Here is a 17,892-nt window from a genome sequence, read left to right on the forward strand (position 1 = left end):
TTTCAAATGCCAGCATTGGAAGCTGGTGACTTCCCTGTCGTTGGGGACAGCAAATCTGCTCTGGGTTTTATTCCCAATCCAGTTCCCAAGGAGCTGAATGTGTTTCTGTGCACAAGGCTGCCCACCCATGTTGAGGCTTGACTATGTTATTGCTGTTGGTTTTGATGCTTCTTTTTCCCCCGTATAATGTTGTTTTATGTTGTTTTAAATTGATGTGACACACTCTAATGTGCTATGTTTTAACTCTGTTATCTGGGCTTGGCCCATGTAAGCCGCTCCGAGTCCCTTCAGGGAGATGGAGGCGGGGTATAAAAATAAAGTTGTTATTATTATTATTGACACAAAAGCACAGGATGTCACAGCAAACAAGAACTATATGCTGGATTTCGTATCACAAAATCACAAGTCGAACCCTTTCCAAGCGTCTAGGACTGTGTGATGTATTTTTGAATGATGCACGCAGATCCAAGTCAAGTCACCTTTTGCAGTTGACAGATTGTGATTTTGTCCATGTTTATTATTTCCAAATGCTGGCTGAGATCTTTTGGCACGGCACCCAGTGCCCCAATGACCACTGGGACCACCTGGACTGGTTGATGCCAGAGCCTTTGCAGTTCCATTTTGAGGTCTTGATAGCGGCTGAGTTTTTCCTGTTGTTTTTCCTCAATGCGACTGTCACCCAATATGGCGACATCAATAATCCAGACTTTTTTCTTTTCCACAATCATGATGTCTGGCATATATCTGAGGAGGCCCTGCTCTCGATTCCGTCTGCTTCGCAAGAACGCTTGGCGGGGACGAGGGACAGGGCTTTCTCTGTGGTGGCCCCTCGGCTGTGGAACTCCCTGCCTAGGGATATTAGATCAGCCCCCTCCCTCCTGACTTTTCGGAAGAGAGTAAAAACCTGGCTCTTTGAGCAAGCATTCGGAACCCCGGAATAAATAGTCAAGCTTGAGATAGAGAATGACCCAGGAATGTCCAAGACGATGAAACGGATGAGGATTGGAATGAGAGGATACTGCTCTTTTTTGTCTAAAGGCACTTAATTGTTTTTGCTTTTTGAATGTATGTATTGATGGCATCGAATTGTGCCGATATGTAGACCGCCCTGAGTAGCCTGCGGGCTGATATGGGCGGGATATAAATAATGTCAATAAATAAATAATAAATTGTGTTCCAAAACTTTTGTCAGTCTGGATTTGAAAGTCCTACAGTATTTTTGCATGTTCATTTTCCACTTCCTTTGCAGGTTTATGATCCCACCAATTCTTTGCTGCTGGCAGGTGGTACTTGTGACATAAGTTCCAGTGAATCATTTGGGACGCAGAGTTGTGCCTCTGTTTGTAGTCTGTCTGTGAAATTTTCTTGCAACAGCTGAGAAGATGGTCCATGGTTTCATCCGCTTCCTTGCACAGTCTGCATTTTGGGTCATCCGCTGATTTTTCAATCCTGAATTGCATTGGTTCTGATGGCTTGCTCCTGGGCTGCAAGAATCAGGCCTTCTTCTGTCTCCTTCTTCAGGGTTCCATTCGTGAGCCATCACCAGGCCTTCTCCTTGTCAACTTTTCCTTCAATCTTCTCAAGGAACTGCCCATGTAAGGCTTTGTTGTGCCAGCTGTCAGCTCTGGTTTGGAGTGCAGTTTTCTTGCACTGACTCTTTGTCTGCTGTGCTTTGAGAAGTTTCCGATTATTGACTTCAATTAAAGCAGGATCGTGGCTTTCCTTGACATATTCTGCCATGGCATCATGCTTTTCTTCTTCAACTGCTTGTTTGACTTGTAAGAGTCCTCTGACCCAGACTTTCTAGGCAGACAGAGCCGGTCAACATCACTCCGAGGATGTAATGAATTATGAATGGTCATGAGTTTTCTAGTTTTTCTGTCCAAATTGTCCAGGTCTGCCTGTTGTTGTTGTTATTGTTATTGTAGTCCATCACCCTGGATAGTGGTTTGGACTCAAATCCAGAGAAGATTCACAGAAGTAGAAGCAACCAGTGCTGTCAGACATGGCATTGTAAGAACTTAGGAATTATCACTGTTGTCAGAAATAACTCAGTCAAGGTACTCGTCTCTACTGCTTTCTTGTTTATGAAATTTGAGGATTTGCTCCATTACAGTTCAAAATCTCCTTCTGGCAACTTTGGGGATTAAAATCCTATCTTTTTGGTTACGGATTGAGGAAAAAGGGATGCAAACAGAAGAGAACGATAGCACAAACTCCCTGGAGATAGATCCAAGACATCCAGGCTTGCTGCAAAGAGTTCCGTAATGTGGAAACAGCCCAAGATTATTCATAGTTTCATGGTGGAAAATAAGACTGCGCTTTTGGCTTTGACAGACTGGAAAATGGAAGGCTTTGGAGTAAAGTCGCCCAGAAGATTATTGGTATTATTTCCACTGCGAAGCTCATGAACCACCAACTAAAGGCAACGCAATGAAGTGACGGCTGAAAGTTAAGCCAACACTTACATAAATTCCATACATTTGACTTTCACTGGGAATAGCAGTTAACTCATTAAGCTTGTATCAAGTTACACGACTTGTCCATCTCGGTCCATTTCAAGATGGCAAAGAGTGAACCCATCTTCCTAAATAATATGAGGCATAGGCCTCACCTATTTCTATTTTAACTAGTACAATGACAGTGGAGGAAGAGGCTGCAGGACTTGGAAAGAAGAATTTAGTCAATGTCCAATGAGGATGATTTAAAATATTTCTCCCCAAAATTCCTTGATTTTTCCGATTTATATAAGGGACGGCTGAATGAGCTGTCAAAATTTAAAATACAGCTCCATACCTTTATCTTCCAGTAGGCCTACCCAGTCAGTTTTTAACTACATGTTTTAATTTGTACAGAAATATGTTTTAAATATGTGTGTTTATGGGGAACAACATCTGTTATAGAACTCCAGTATGCTGATGACAACGTCGTCTGCGCACATTCAGAAGAAGACCTACAAGCCACTCTAAACACCTTCGTAGAAGCATACAAGAAGCTCAGCCTGTTATTGAACATCGAGAAAACCAAAGTCCTCTTCCAGCAGTCACCAGTCAATCCCACTCCAATGCCAGAGATACAGCTTAAAGGTGTAACATAAGAAAATATTGATCATTTCCGCTACCTTGGCAACCACCTCTCCACCAAAGTCAACACCGAAATACAACACCGCCTGAGCTCTGCGAATGCAGCATTTTTCTGAATGAAGCAGAGTATGTTTGTGACCGGGACATTCGTAGGGATACCAAGGTGCTTGTTTATAAAGCTATTGTCCTCCCAACCCTGCTATACGCCTGTGAAACGTGGACTGTCTACAGACGTCACATGCAACTCCTGGAATGATTCCATCAGCGCTGCCTCCGGAAAATCCTGCAAATCTCTTGGGAAAACAAGCGGACAAATGTCAGCGTGCTGGAAGAAGCAAAGACCACCAGCATTGAAGCGATGGTCCTCCACCATCAACTCCCCTGGACCGGCCACTTTGTCCGGATGCCTGACCACTGTCTCCCAAAGCAGTTGCTCTACTCCGAACTTAAGAATAGAAAACGGAATGTTGGAGGGCAGGAAAAGAGATTTAAAGATGGGCTCAAAGCCAACCTTAAAAACTCTGCATAGACACTGAGAACTGGGAAGCCCTGGCCCTTGAGCGCTCCAGCTGGAGGTCAGCTGTGACCAGCAGTGCTGCAGAATTTGAAGAGGCACGGATGGAGGGCGGAAGAGAGAAACGTGCCAAGAGGAAGGCGCGTCAAGCCAACCCCAACCGGGACTGCCTTCGACTTGGAAACCAATGCCCTCAATGGGGGAGAAGATGCAGATCAAGAATAGGGCTCCATGTTCACCTACGGACCCAATCTGGAAGATTATCCTACTCGGACAACGAGGGATCGCCTAAGTAAGTAAGTAAGTTATGGGATGTATTTTAGTATTATTATTATGTTTTAATTACCTTGTGCCTTGCCTTGAGCCATAAGGAGAGGCAGGCAATACATACATAAACGTATTATTATTATTATTATTATTATTATTATTATTATTAATTTACAACACTGTTGAATATAATGAGATTTGCGTATCCACGGATTGAGGTCTCCACAGGGGTCCTAGAATTAAACCGCTATGGACGTTGAGAGCCCATTGCTACTTATGGACTGCTGAACTGGAGCGATATTTTTTTTGTAAGGGAAGAAAAATAGCAGTTATATTATTAGTATTATAAATCAGAACATCCTATCATATCTCTAACATCCAAAGCTTTGGAAGGAGAAATTGCACATTGTGGGAGGAATACCTCCCTCTACTATGACGACGACGACGACGACGACGACGACGACGACGACGACAACAACAACAACAACAACAACAACAACAACAACAACAACAACAACAACAAAGGCCTGATATGAAGAACAATTTCTCAACATCGCAACTGTTCTTAGAATGCTGAGTTTGAAAAACAGAATGAAGGTGTCACACCTGATGAATCCCAATACTAATTGGATCTGGTAACATCTAACAACCTGAAAACATCAAAACCACTTCTGTGAGTGTGGGGAAAATAATTATAATAATAATGATATAATTGCATTTGTTACCAGGCTTGGGCCTGGGTTACAAAGAAGATAAAAACGTAAACCATTAAACCACTTTTCACAGATATAAACCTAAGATCAAAAGTCGCCTCTGGGCTGAGAGGGGTGGTATATAAATATAGTAAAATAAATAAATGAATAAATAAATTAAAATCATTTGTGCCAATAATGATCATAATAATGTAATTAATTATTTTCCTCTCCTCAAGGTTCAAGGCAGAACAATGTAGAGATAAAAACATAGAAGCATGAATAATAACAATAATAAGTCATAACACATAATAATAATACAATTAAAACCCATTTTATTATCATTATTATCACTCTCATTATTATCATTATCATATTTATCACTATCCCTATCTTATTATTATCAATATGGTAATTATCATCACCATCATTATCACTATTACCACTCTCACTATTATTATGATTATCACTATCATGATCATTATTATTATTATCACTCTCATTATTATCATTGTCATATTTATCATTATCCCTATCTCATTATTATCAATATGGTAATTATCATCACTATCATAATCACTATTATCACTCTCACTATTATTATGATTATCACTCTCATTATTACTATTATTATTATCATCTGTATAAATAAAAATGTAATGTTTGTTTGTGGGATTAACTTAACTCAAAAAACACCGGACGAATTGACACCAAATTTGGACAAAATGCATCAATCAGGCCAACGAGTGACCACTCATAAAAACACTGAAAAACACAGCAGAAGAGGCTTAAAAAGCAAAAAAACAAAAACAAAAACAAAACATTGCAACGCATATGCAAAACTACATATATACACACACAAAACATATATACAAAGACTGGGACACAGCAACGCATGGCAGGGGATGGCTAGAGATGATGATGATGGGGCCAATTCAGATGTCATTCCTGGGAAGAAGAGCCCCAATGTCCCTTCTATTATCATTATTACCATTACTATGTTTACTATTATTCTCATTCTCATTATTATCATTACTACTATTATTATCAAGATGATGATGATGATGATGATGATGGAGCTGAGATGTCATTCCTGGGTGGAAGAGGCCCAACGTCCCTATTATTATTATTATTATTATTCTCATTCTCATTCTTATCATTACTACTATTATCATAATGATGATGATGATGATGATGATGATGATGATGGAGCTGAGATGTCATTCCTGGATGGAAGAGGCCCAATGTCCCCTCTATTATCATCATCATCATCATCTTTATCATCATTACAATGTTTATCATGACTGTTATTCTCATTCTCATTCTTATCATTACTACTATTATTATCATGATGATAATAATAGTGATAATCATTAATGATGATAATAATATTAATAGAAGGGACATTGGGCCTCTCCCACCCAGGAATGACAGCTCAGTTGGCCCCATCATCCTCATCTTCATCCTCATAATAATAACAGTAGTAATGATAATAATGAGAATGAGAATAATAGTAATGATAAACATAGTAATGATAAGAATGACAATAATAATAATAATAATAATAATAATAATAGAAGGGACATTGGGCCTCTTCCACCCAGGAATGACATCTCAGCTCCATCATCATCATCATCATCATCATCTTTATCATCATTACTATGTTTATCATGTTTATCATGACTGTTATTCTCATTCTCATTATTATCATTACTACTACTAGTAATGGTAGTAGTAATGATAATAATGAGAATAGTAGTAGTAATGATAATAATGAGAATGAGAATAACAGTCATGATAAACATAGTAATGATGATAAAGATGATGATGATGATGATGATGATGATGATGATGATGATGGAGCTGAGATGTCATTCCTGGGTGGAAGAGGCCCAATGTCCCTTCTATTATTATTATTATTATTATTATTATTATTATTATTATTCTCATCCTTATCATTACTACTGTTATTATCATGAAGATGAGGATGAGGATGATGGGGCCAACTGAGCTGTCATTCCTGAACAGAGGAGGCCCGATGTCCCTGTTATTATGGCTATGATGATGATGGTGGTGGTGGTGGATGGTGCTGCTGTGGGGGCCAGTGGAGCTGTCATTCTCCTGAAGGGAGGCCTACCTCCTTGGGCGAGGCCTGGGCCTCTCCTGGCATCCCTCCCTCCCCCCCCGGGCACCCCCCCCCCCCGAGAAGCCCCTCACCTGGGCGGGGCTCCACTCCATGGCCGCCGGCAACGAGGCAGGGAGGGAATGGAGGCCGAGGAAGGAGGGGAGGCCGAGGGCGAGGAAGCAGCCACGGCCACAACACCTCCAACACCAGCAGCAGCCCTGTCACCAGCTGGAGAGGCAGCAGCAGCAGGAGAAGGGAGAAGCAATGGCTCTTCCGCTCTGCAGCGCCACCGCGCGGGCGGAGGGCGCCGCTGCAGCAGAGTTCCTCTCCGAAGGGGAGGGGCCCACCAGGAGGAGGGGGGGAGCAAGTGGGAGAAGGAGGAAAAGAAGAGGAGGAAGAAGAGGTGGTGGAGGAAGAAAGAGAAGAAGAAAAAAAAGAAGAAGAAGAGGAGGAGGAAGGAGAAGAAGGAGAAGAAGAAGGAGAAGTAAGAGGAAGAAGAGGAAGAGAAGAAGAAGAGGAAGAGGAAGAAGGAGAAGAAGAGCAGAAGGAAGAAAGAGAAGAAGAAAAAAGAAAAGGAGGAGGAGTAAGGAGAAGAAGAAGAAAAAGAAGGAGAAGTAAGAGGAAGAAGAGGAAGAGAAGAAGAAGAAGAAGAGGAAGAAGGAGAAGAAGAGCAGAAGGAAGAAAGAGAAGAAGAAAAAAGAAGAGGAGGAGGAAGGAGAAGAAGAAGAAAAAGAAGAAGTAAGAGGAAGAAGAGGAAGAGAAGGAAGAAAGACAAGAAAAAGAAGAGGAAGAGGAAGAAGGAGAAGAAGAAAAGGAGGAGGAAGGAGAAGAAAAAGAAGAAAAAGAGGAAGAGGAAGAATAAGCAGGAGGACTACGAATTAGAGGTAGAGGAGGAGGAGGAAGAGAAAAAGGAGGAGGAGGAGGAGGAAGGAGAAAAAAGAGGAAAAGTAAGAGGAAGAAGAGGAAGAGGAAAAGAAGAGGAGGAAGAAAGAGAAGAAGAAGAAAAGAAGAGGAAGGAGAAGGAGAAGAAGAAGAAAAGGAGGAGGAGGAGGAGGAAGAGGAGGAGGAGGAAGGAGAAGAAGAAGAAAAAGAAGAAAAGGAAGGGGAAGAAGAGGAAGAATAAGGAGGAGAAGAAGAAGAAGAGGAGGAAGGAGAAAAAGAAGAAGAGGAGGAGGAGGAAGAGAAGAAGAAGAAAAAGAGGAAGAAGTGGAAGAAAAGGAGGGGGAGGAAGAAGAAGAAGAGGAAGAAGACAAAAAGGAGGAGGAAAGAAGAAGAAGAAGAAGAAGAGGAAAAGGAAGAGGGGAAAGAGGAAAAGGAAGAAGAAGAAGAAGAAGAAGAGGAAGAATTGGAAGAAGATAAAAGGAAGAAGAGGAGGAGGAGGAGAAGAAGAAGAGTAATTATAATAGCAATAATAGTAATGATTATACACACACACACACACACACACACATATATATAAAATATGAGACCGGCCTGTGGTGCAACTAGTTAGTAGCCAGCTGCATTAAATCACTTCGGACCGAGAGGTCATGAGTTCAAAGCCAGCCCGACTCAAAGCCAGCTCCCTACCATTAATAGTCTAGCTTGCTGTTGACCTATGCACCGCAAAAGACAGTTGCATCCGTCAAGTTGGAAGTGTAGATACCGCTTTATGCAGGGAGGGTAATTTAACTAATTCACAACACCAAAAAATCCCCTTCCAGCTGCGTGCGTAAGAATAACGAAGAACTCCATCAAGGACTCGATGTCATAAGTGGACAGTGAAGCAGCAGCTCCCCCTGTGGCTGGAATCGAGCATACCCTCTTGAAGCCGGAAAGCTGGAATGTTAAATGGCCTCTGTGTCTGCCTATATATGTTCTATGTCTAATTGGCATTGAATGTTTGCGGTGTATATGTGCATTGCAATCCGCCCTGAGTCCCCTGCGAGGTGAGAAGGGCAGAATAGATATACTGTAAATCTGAGCCACTTCCAAGTGCCAATTAAGAAGGGTAAGTGGGGTCTACATAAATGTAACAACATAAATGTAACAACAGCAATAATAGTAGTATCTTCCTACATAATAATAGTGTCTTCCTGCATGAAAAGAATGGGGATAGACTGGATGGCCTTTGGGGGGGTCCCCTTCTAGTGGAATATAGATTCCCTGGGGGTCTGCTAGGAGTTGCCTTCCTTTGAGGTTTTCAAGCATAGACTGGATGGCCATCTGTCTGGGGGTCTTAGATCGTGTCTTCCTACATAAACAGAATGGGGATGGACTGGATGGCCTTTGGGGGTCCCCTTCTAGTGGAATATAGACTGCTGGAGAGTCAAGTACAGGCTCCTTCTCTGCAGGTTTTCAAGCAGAGGTTGGATGGCCATCTGTGGGGAGGGTTTGGATAGTGTCTTCCTGCATAAACAGAATGGGGGTGGACTGGATGGCCTTTGGGGACCCCTTCTAGAGGAATATATCCTGCCTGGGAGTCTGCTAGAAGTCACCTTTCCTGAATGTCTTAAAGCAGAGGCCGAATGACCATCTGTCGGGAGGGCTTGGATTGTGTCTTCCTGCATAAACAGAATGTTGTTGGACTGGATGGCTGTTGGGGGCCCCTTATAGCAGAATATATCCTGCTGGGAGTCTGCTAGGAATCACCTTCCCTGGAGACTTTATTGCAGAGACCGGATGACCATCTGTCAGGAGGGTTTGGGTTGTGTCTTCCTGCATAAACATAAGGGGGGAGGACTGGATGGCCTTTGGGGTCCCCTTCTAGTAGAATATATCCTGTCTGGGAGTCTGCTATGAGTCTAATTCCCTGGAGGCTTTAAAGCAGAGACCAGATGGCCGTCTGTCAGGAGTGTTTCGGTTGTGTTTTCCTATATAAACAGAAGGGGGAATGGAATGGATGGCCTTTGGGGGGCCCCTTGTAGTAGAATATAGACTCCATGGGAGTCTGCTAGGAGTCTCCTTCCCTGGAGGCTTTAAAGCAGAGACCGGATGGCCATCTGTCGGGAGGGCTTGGATGGTGTCTTCCTGCATAAACAGCCTTGGGAGCCCAGGGGTGGCTCATCCCTGTCCCATTGTCTCCCTCCTTCCCTGGCAGCCCAATGGAGGCCTGCTTGGCTGTCCAATCCTGGCAGAGAAAAGACCCGAAAGCGGGTGGCAGCGCCAATCAGAGAGGCGGACATAGAGCAGCCAGAGCAGAGGACCAGGAGGAAGGAAGGAGAGGGAGGGATGCTGATGCGGGATGCAGGAGGAGAGCATCCCTCCTTCACCTGGGACTGACCCCGGCCTCTTTCCCTGAGGTTTCCCACATTGAGGTTGCCAGGACAGAGGTCAAGAAGGGACAACGCTGGGCACATCCGAACCCGCGGCTTTGCGGCCGGGCAGAGCGAAGGAGATGAGCCCCAAAGGCAAAGCCCAAGGCCAGCCGGGCTCAGGTGAGGAAGGGTCCCCCAAAAGGGGATGGGATGTTGTTTACATATGCAGAAGTCACCTCTTGCTACAGAGATACTATTCAAAATAGGCCAAAGCCAGGCACCGACCAGCTTGGGCCCTCCAGGTGTTTTGGACTCCAACTCCCACAATTTCTAACAGCCAGTAGGCAGTAGATATATATATGTGTGTGTGTGTTTGTGTTTATATATGTGTGTGTGTATGTATGTGTATACGTAGTAAAGTAAGTATATATGTGTGTGTGTTTATGTATGTATATGTAGTAAAGGTAAAGGTTTTCCCCTATGTATGTATGTGTTTGTGTATGTATGTTTGTATGTGTTTCTGTATATGTGTGTGTGTGTGTATGTATGTATAGTAAAGGTAAAGGGTTCCCCCTATGTATGTATGTGTTTGTGTATATATGTGTGTGTATGTATGTATATATAGTAAAGGTAAAGGTTTCCCCCTATGTATGTATGTATGTATGTGTTTGTGTATATATATGTATAAGTGTGTGTATATATGTGTGTGCATGTATGTATGTATATATAGTAAAGGTAAAGGATTTCCCCTATGTATGTATGTGTTTGTGTATATATGTATGTATGTGTTTGTGTATATATGTGTGTGTATGTATGTATATATAGTAAGAGTAAAGGTTTTCCCCTATGTATGTATGTGTTTGTGTATATATGCATGTATGTGTTTGTGTATATATATGTGTGTATATATGTGTATGTATGTATGTGTGTATATATGTGTATATATGTGTGTGTGTATATATGTGTGTGTATGTATGTATGTATGTATGTATGTATAGTAAAGGTAAAGGTTTTCCCTATGTATGTGTTTCTGTATATATGTATGTATGTGTTTGTGTATATAATGTGTGTGTGTGTATGTATGTATGTATGTATGTATGTATATGTAGTAAAGGTAAAGGGTTTTTCCCCTATGTATGTATGTATGTATGTGTATGTGTGTATATATATGTGTGTGTATGTATGTATATATAGTAAAGGTAAAGGGTTTCCCCTAGTTATGTATGTGTATGTGTGTATATATGTGTGTTTGTGTATATATGTGTGTGTGTGTAAAGTGTAAAGGTAATGCTTTCCCCCTATATATGTATGTGTTTGTGTATATATGTATGTATGTGTTTTTGTGTATGTGTATGTGTGTGTGTGTATATATATATATAGAGAGAGAGAGAGAGAGTAAAGGTAAAGGTTTTCGCCTATGTATGTATGTGTTTGTGTATATATTTTGTATGTGTTTGTGTATATGTGTGTGCGTATATATATGTGTGTGTGTATGTATGTAGATATGTATGTATATAGTAAAGGTAAAGGTTTTCCCCTGACATAAACTCCAGTCTTGTCCAACTTGGAGACCTCCAAGTCAGGGAGGTAGTGAATACACTCAGGATTCTAGTCTGAACTATTATTGTTATTATTATTATTATTATTATTATTATTATTATTATTACTAGCCATCCCCTGCCACGTGTTGCTGTGGCCCACTCTGGTGGTCATGGGGGTTCTGTGTGGGAGGTTTTGCCCAATTCTATAGTTGGTGGGGTTCAGAATGCTCTGTGATTGTAGGTGAACTACAGATCCCAGCAACTACAACTCCCAAATGTCAAGATTCTATTTTCCCCAAACTCCATCAGTGTCCACATTTGGGCATATGGAGTATTCGTGTGGAGTTTGGTCCAGATCCATCATTGTTTGAGTCCACAGTGATCTCTGGATGTAGGTGAACTACAACTCCAAAACCAAAGGACACTGCCCACCAAACCCTTCCAGTATTTTGTTGGTCATGGGAGAACTGTGTGCCAAGTTTGGTTCAATTCCATCGTTGGTGGGGTTCAGAATGCTCTTTGATTGTAGGTGAACTATAAATCCCAGCAACTACAACTCCCAAATGACACAATCATTTTTTTTTTAATGAAGGACATACATTGGGTTGTTAGGTGTCTTGTGTCCAAATTTGGTGTCAATTCATCCAGTAGTTTTTGCATTCTGTTAATCCCATAAACAAACATTATATATTTATTTATATAGATTAATTGTTGTTGTTGTTTATTAATGCTTTGCTTTCACTCTCTGCAAAGACATTCAAAGTGTCTATTATGTGATTCAAGGCACCAAATCTGTAATTGGGTCTTAGTGTTTGGAACCGTGACCCTTTAAAGTTCTGACTACAACCCAGAGCGCATTTCTCACTGAATGCATGAACCATTAGATGTGACTGGTATATTTCTATTAATTATACAGTGTAGAGCAGACCCGGACCAACTTGAGTTCTCCCTCCAGGTGTTTTGGACTCCAACTCCCACAATTCCTAACAGCCGGTAGGCTGTTAGGAATTGTGGGAGTTGGAGTCCAAAACACCTGGAGAGAGAGCCCAAGTTGGCCTAGCCATGCTCCAAGGGGCCAGGTAAATAACTTTTTCCACGGCTTCCTTTTCCCTTAGGAGAGGACCAGCCTCCAAAAGGGATGAAGGAGGAAGAAGAAGGAGACGGAGAGGGATGCTTGGAGCTGCGCTCCCTCCAGGTGTTTTGGACTCCAACTCCCACAATTCCTAACAGCCTACCGGCTGTTAGGAATTGTGGGAGTTGGAGTCCAAAACACCTGGAGGGAGGACCCAAGATGGCCTAGCCATGCTCCAAGGGGCCAGGTAAATAACTCTTTCCATGGCTTCCTTTTTCCTTAGGAGAGGACCAGTCTCCAAAAAGGATGAAGGAGGAAGAAGAAGGAGACGGAGACGGATGCTTGGAGCCACGTCCGAAGACAGGTAAAGGCAGAGGGAACGGCCTCCTTCGTCAGAGTCCATCAGTTGGCGACGGAGCACAAAGGACAGGCTGCAAAGTGGGTGCTGGACCCCGAGGGCCCCCTTCTTTTGGCATCTGCAGGATTCCCGCGGCGGAAGAGGTGCCGCATTGGTGCTTGGAGTGCGGCAGGAACTTTGGCCAGAGAGCGGAGATGGAGAAGCACGCCTCGCATCATCACGCCGGTCGGCATTCGTACATCTGCGGCGACTGCGGACGGAGCTTTGTGGACCGTGCCTCGCACACCGGACGGGGCCCAGGGCCCTCGGCGTTGCATCACTCCGGGTGTCGCCGGAGAGTTCTTCCTAGCGAGGGTGCCGTGCCGCGCAAGGAGCGCAAGGAGCTCTCCCTGCAGGAGAAGGTCCGAGTGCTGGAGATGCTGGAAGGCCCCAAAGTCTCCCAGAGCGAGCTGGCGAAACGCTTTGGTGTCTCCCAGCCCCAGATCTGCCGCATCATCAAGAACAAGGAGCGCATCCTGGCCGAGTGGGGCAAGAACGGTGATCCCGGGCGCAAACGGAAGATGGAGGAGAGGCTCCCACAATGCAGTGACGGTGCAGCGCAGTGGTTCGGTGCATCGATCAACGGACTGCGTCTCCAAGAGAAAGCCCGGCGTTTGTCGGACGCCGTCGGGAGGCTGCCGTTGAGTTGGGCGAACGGCTCGAAAGCCAAGCCGAAAGCCAACCGGAAACAGGACACCGAGGTGACAGAGGAGCAGCATTGGGAAAACGCCGAGAAACAGAACAGTGAGCCGGCGGAGGACCGTAATTGGAAAAACACCGTCCTCCCCGACATCCTACGAAAATACGATCCGTCCGAAATATACGCCTGTGCCGAAGTCACCCTCTTGCTTCGGGCAACGCCAAGGAAGGAAGATGCTAAGGACCGGCTCACCGTCCTGCTTTGTGCCAACATGGATTCTTCTGATAAGCGGGACCCTCTGATCGTCGGCAAGGGATGCCCCACTTTCGGGGTCCCGCAGGAGCTGCCCCCCGCCATGTACAGAGCCGAAGGTCAAGCCCGGATGACCGCCGCCCTCTTTGCTGAATGGCTCTGGGCGTTCAACGAAGAGGCCAAAGCCGGGCAGAGGCACCTGGCACTTCTTGTCACACCTTGTGCTGCACACCCTCTGGTCGACCTCTCCAACGTGAAGATGGTTTTTGTGCCGCGTCATGAGAATCACCCGCTTGAACTCGGGACGAGCCGGGCCTTTCGGTGCCACTACCGGAGGAGGATGCTCACCCGCCTGGTCGTGGCGCTGGGTGGCCGGACCTCTGGGTCAAGAGGCCACTTGGCCCTTTCAGACGCCATACACCTGTCCATACAAGCGTGGTCAGAGGTGGGTCCGGAGACCATCAGGGGTGGCTTCCTGGCAGCCGGTTTTGTCCCGAATCCCGACATCTTCCCAACTCCGTCTACGGAAGTGGTCCAAGCGCTGGGATTCAAGAGCCAAGAACAATTCAAACAATTTATCTCAGTGGACGAAGGGTTGGGGTGCTCTGGGGACGAAGGAGGGATGGAGGGTCAAGGGCTGAGAGTGGAAGAGGAGGAAGAAGAGGATGAAGAGAAGACGGACGAATCCGCCTTGCTGCCCTGCCCCTCGCAGGCGGAGGTCGTGGAGAGCTTGGCCAAGCTCCGGCGCTGCTTTGAGTGCCATTCGGCGTCACCGGAGATGTTCCAGGTCTTCTACAAACTTGAAGACGCGGTGCATGGGATGTTCCTGTCCCAGATGCACACGCACAGCGCCGAAGCCCCCAACCAGGACTGATTCACGTCTGCAACACAATGCAGAAGAGTCTTTGTGCAAAGTCCCAGGGTGCATCTACACTGGAAGGTTAATGCAATGTTGCACCACTTTGCTCACACCAGAAGCGACTTGCAATTTCTCAGGTCGCTCCTGACACGACAAAAAAAAACCCCAACCACTTTGCTATCCATGGATCAAAGCTATGAAACCCAGGGAGTTGTAGTTTTGTAGCTCATACCCTTGTGCAGAGGTGAAAGATCTTGCAAAAGCACAACTATTGAGCCAAGGCTCTCTGAAGTGGTGTTAACCCGCATCAGTTCTAAATTGTAGATGCACTCACGCTCTAGAATGGAAGCAGTTTGACATTTTGTGGATCAATGCTATGGAATCCTGGGATTTGTAGTTTGGTGAGGCTCTAGCACAGTGATGGGCAACCCTTTGAGCTTGGTGTGTCAAAATTTGCCAAAAACCTGAGCATAAGTTGGGTGGGGTGTCAACTTTGAGAAAAAAAACAACAACATAATTTTGCAATATTTATAGTTTAAATAAGAAAAATGTATATTCCATGCTGAGTTGTGGAGTGAACAATGCTCAAACGTGCAGATGTTAAATTTGTAGAGCCTTTTGCAAATTTAAGGATGGAATTAGATTGGCTCTTATAAGGTGTACTTCTCTGTATGCGGCCACATGTGGCCGCGTGTCATCAAAAATAGCCATGGGTGTCAGTGCTGACACGCGTGTCATAGGTTCACCATCACGGATCTAGCATTATCTCAAGACCAGATAAAACTACACTTCCCAGGATTTCACAACACTGAGCCATGGCAGCTCAAGTGGTGTCGAACTGCATTAACCCTACGGTGTAGATGCGCCCTTAGGTAGGAATTGAAAGAGACTTTTAAGGGTTGTTGTAGGTTTTTTCAGGCTATATGGCCATGGTCTAGAGGCATTATCTCCTGACGTTTCGCCTGCATCTATGGCAAGCATCCTCAGAGGTAGTGAGGTCTGTTGGAAACACTACCTCTGAGGATGCTTGCCACAGATGCAGGCGAAACAGCACAACAACAGAGAGGAAACAAACAAGGACATCTAATCACCTCTCAACAAAAGTTTGCTCTAGGCACTGCCAGGCCATCAAATGCTAATCAAGGTGGTCAGTTGAAACATCCACACCTAGCTCCAGCAGACAAGAGTCCTTTGTCTCACCCTGGTCATTCCACAGATATATAGACCCTTTTTCCTAATTCCAACAGACCTCACTACCTCTGAAGATGCTTGCCATAGATGCAGGCGAAACGTCAGGAGAGAATGCCTCTAGTCCATGGCCATATAGCCCGAAAAAACCTACAACAACCCAGTGATTCCGGCCATGAAAGCCTTCGACAAGACTTTTAAGGCATTGTCGGCAAAGAGGTTGTTTTAGTTTATTTCTGTTTCATTATAGAACAAAAGATGTACGTGAACCAATAAGAGGCAACGCTGGGGAGAATGGGTGTTGTAATCTCCACCTCTCCATGCCTGCTTCAGATGCTCAAATCCCAGCTGTTTACAAATCTAACGCTTCCTTCCTCCGGTGCGAGGAACCCAAAACGCCTCCGAACAGACGAGTGTGTGTGGATAAGAGCGGGGATCCCACCCTTCCTATAGATAGCTCAGTAAGAAAGAATTCCTAAAAGTCACCCTATCTCTCCATTTTCAGTCTCTCTGAACTGAATTCATCAATGATTTCACAAATATGCAAGACCACAGAGAGCCAATAAACCGCTCAAATCACCATGTCTACAGAGTCTTTTATTTCTTTCTTACCTTCTTTTCTTTCTTCCCTCCTTTCTTTTTTATTCCTTTCCTATTTTCCTCCTTTTCTTATTTCCTTTCCTTCCATTCCCTTCCTTCCCTTCTTTTCTTTCTTTCCTTCCATCCATCCATCCATCCACCCACCCATTCTTCCTTCCTTTCCATCTTCCAACCCTTCCTTCTTATTCCTTTCCTCTCCTTTTGCCTCCTTTTATTTCCTTTCCTCCAATTCTTCCTTTTCTGTTCTTTCTTTCCTTCCTTCCTTCCATCCATTCTTCCTTCCTTCCATCCATTCTTCCTTCCTTTCCATCTTCCAACCCTTCCTTCTTATTCCTTTCCTTTCCTTTTGCCTCCTTTTATTTCCTTTCCTTCCATTCCTTCTTTTCTGTTCTTTCTTTCCTTCCTTCCTTCCACCCATTCTTCCTTCCCTTCTATCCTCCATCCCTTCCTTCCTTTTTATTCCTTTATTTGGCTCTTTTTTTATTTCCTTTCCTTCCAATCCATCTTTTCTTTCTCTTTCCTTTCTTTCACCCATTTTTCCTTCTTGTCCATCCATCCTTCCTTTTTATTACTTTCTTTTCCCCCCTCCTTTATTCCTTTCCTCTTTTCCTCCTTTTATTTCCTTTCCCTCCATTCCCTCCTTTCCCTCTTTTTCTTTCCTTTTTTCCACCTATTCTTCCTTCCCTTCCAGCCTTCCTTCCCTTTTAATCCTTTCTTTTCTTTTTTTCCATTCCCTTCCTTCCTTTCACTCTTTTCTTTTCTCTCTTCCTTCCTTCCATCCATCTTTCCTTTTTATTCCTTTTGTATTTTCCTCCTTTTATTTCCTTTCTTTCCATTCCCTCTTTTATTTATTTCTTTCCTTCCTTCCACCTATTCTTCCTTCCTTTCCATCCTTCCTTCCTTTCAGTTCCATTCCTTCCATTCAGTTCCATACTTCACACTTTAACAGCACAACCGTTCAATGCAAAGGCTTCCCGCTAAAATGGAACTGTAGAAGAGAGTCTACTGAACAAGCCAGTACCTGCCACATACCAGTACTGCCATCTGTCGAGGAGTTACGAAGGTAGAGGCATTATTTTTCATTCAACCCTCGTATACTATAAGTGGGTGAAAAGCCCTGTCCTCTAATTACTTGTTTTGTCCTTGAATATATGGCTTGATTAAAAAAATGCTTCAACACTCGTTTCGGATGTAGGGGTGCTAGTGGTTCAATTCTAAAGTCAATTCCGATTTTCACAGGAATTTTTTTGAGACTTCTGAGACTTCCGAATCCTTCCTTAATGGTTTGAAAGTGTTATTTCCTGTTTCATTGGGTGGTCTTTGCTTTGAAAGTAGTTGTTTTACTCCAGAAGTGGGGGGGGGGGGGGAGAGAGAGAGAGAAGCAAAGGGAGGAAATTCATCCACTCTGGTTTGAAACGGCTTCTCT

General features: G+C 44.1%; 2 protein-coding genes across 3 annotated transcripts in view; one reads left to right on the forward strand and one right to left on the reverse strand.

Moving 5' to 3' along the window:
• Positions 1–6,936, reverse strand: part of LOC132779710 (zinc finger protein 84-like) — a 52,463-nt gene extending 45,527 nt beyond the window's left edge. Inside the window, exon 1 of the mRNA XM_067470579.1 lies at positions 6,774–6,936. Coding sequence (XP_067326680.1) covers positions 6,774–6,794 — 21 coding nt within the window. The 5' untranslated portion in view covers positions 6,795–6,936. The remainder of the gene's footprint in view (positions 1–6,773) is intronic.
• Positions 6,937–9,724: 2,788 nt separating this feature from the next.
• On the forward strand, positions 9,725–16,445 carry LOC132779058 (tigger transposable element-derived protein 3-like). 2 transcript variants are annotated; one of them, XR_010910208.1, is made up of 2 exons: positions 9,725–10,097; positions 12,574–12,643. XR_010910208.1 is itself a non-coding variant. In XM_067470421.1 (2 exons), the coding sequence occupies exons 1-2, from the start codon at positions 10,058–10,060 to the stop codon at positions 14,691–14,693; spliced, it is 1,920 nt and encodes a 639-aa protein (XP_067326522.1). In that variant the 5' UTR covers positions 9,725–10,057; the 3' UTR covers positions 14,694–16,445. The 2 variants fall into 2 exon arrangements, 1 of the variants encoding a protein (XP_067326522.1); XM_067470421.1 differs by lacking the exon at positions 12,574–12,643 and adding an exon at positions 12,814–16,445.
• The last annotated feature ends 1,447 nt before the right edge of the window (positions 16,446–17,892 follow it).

The sequence above is a fragment of the Anolis sagrei genome, chromosome 6, assembly GCF_037176765.1.
Source record: "Anolis sagrei isolate rAnoSag1 chromosome 6, rAnoSag1.mat, whole genome shotgun sequence".
NCBI lineage: Eukaryota > Metazoa > Chordata > Lepidosauria > Squamata > Dactyloidae > Anolis > Anolis sagrei.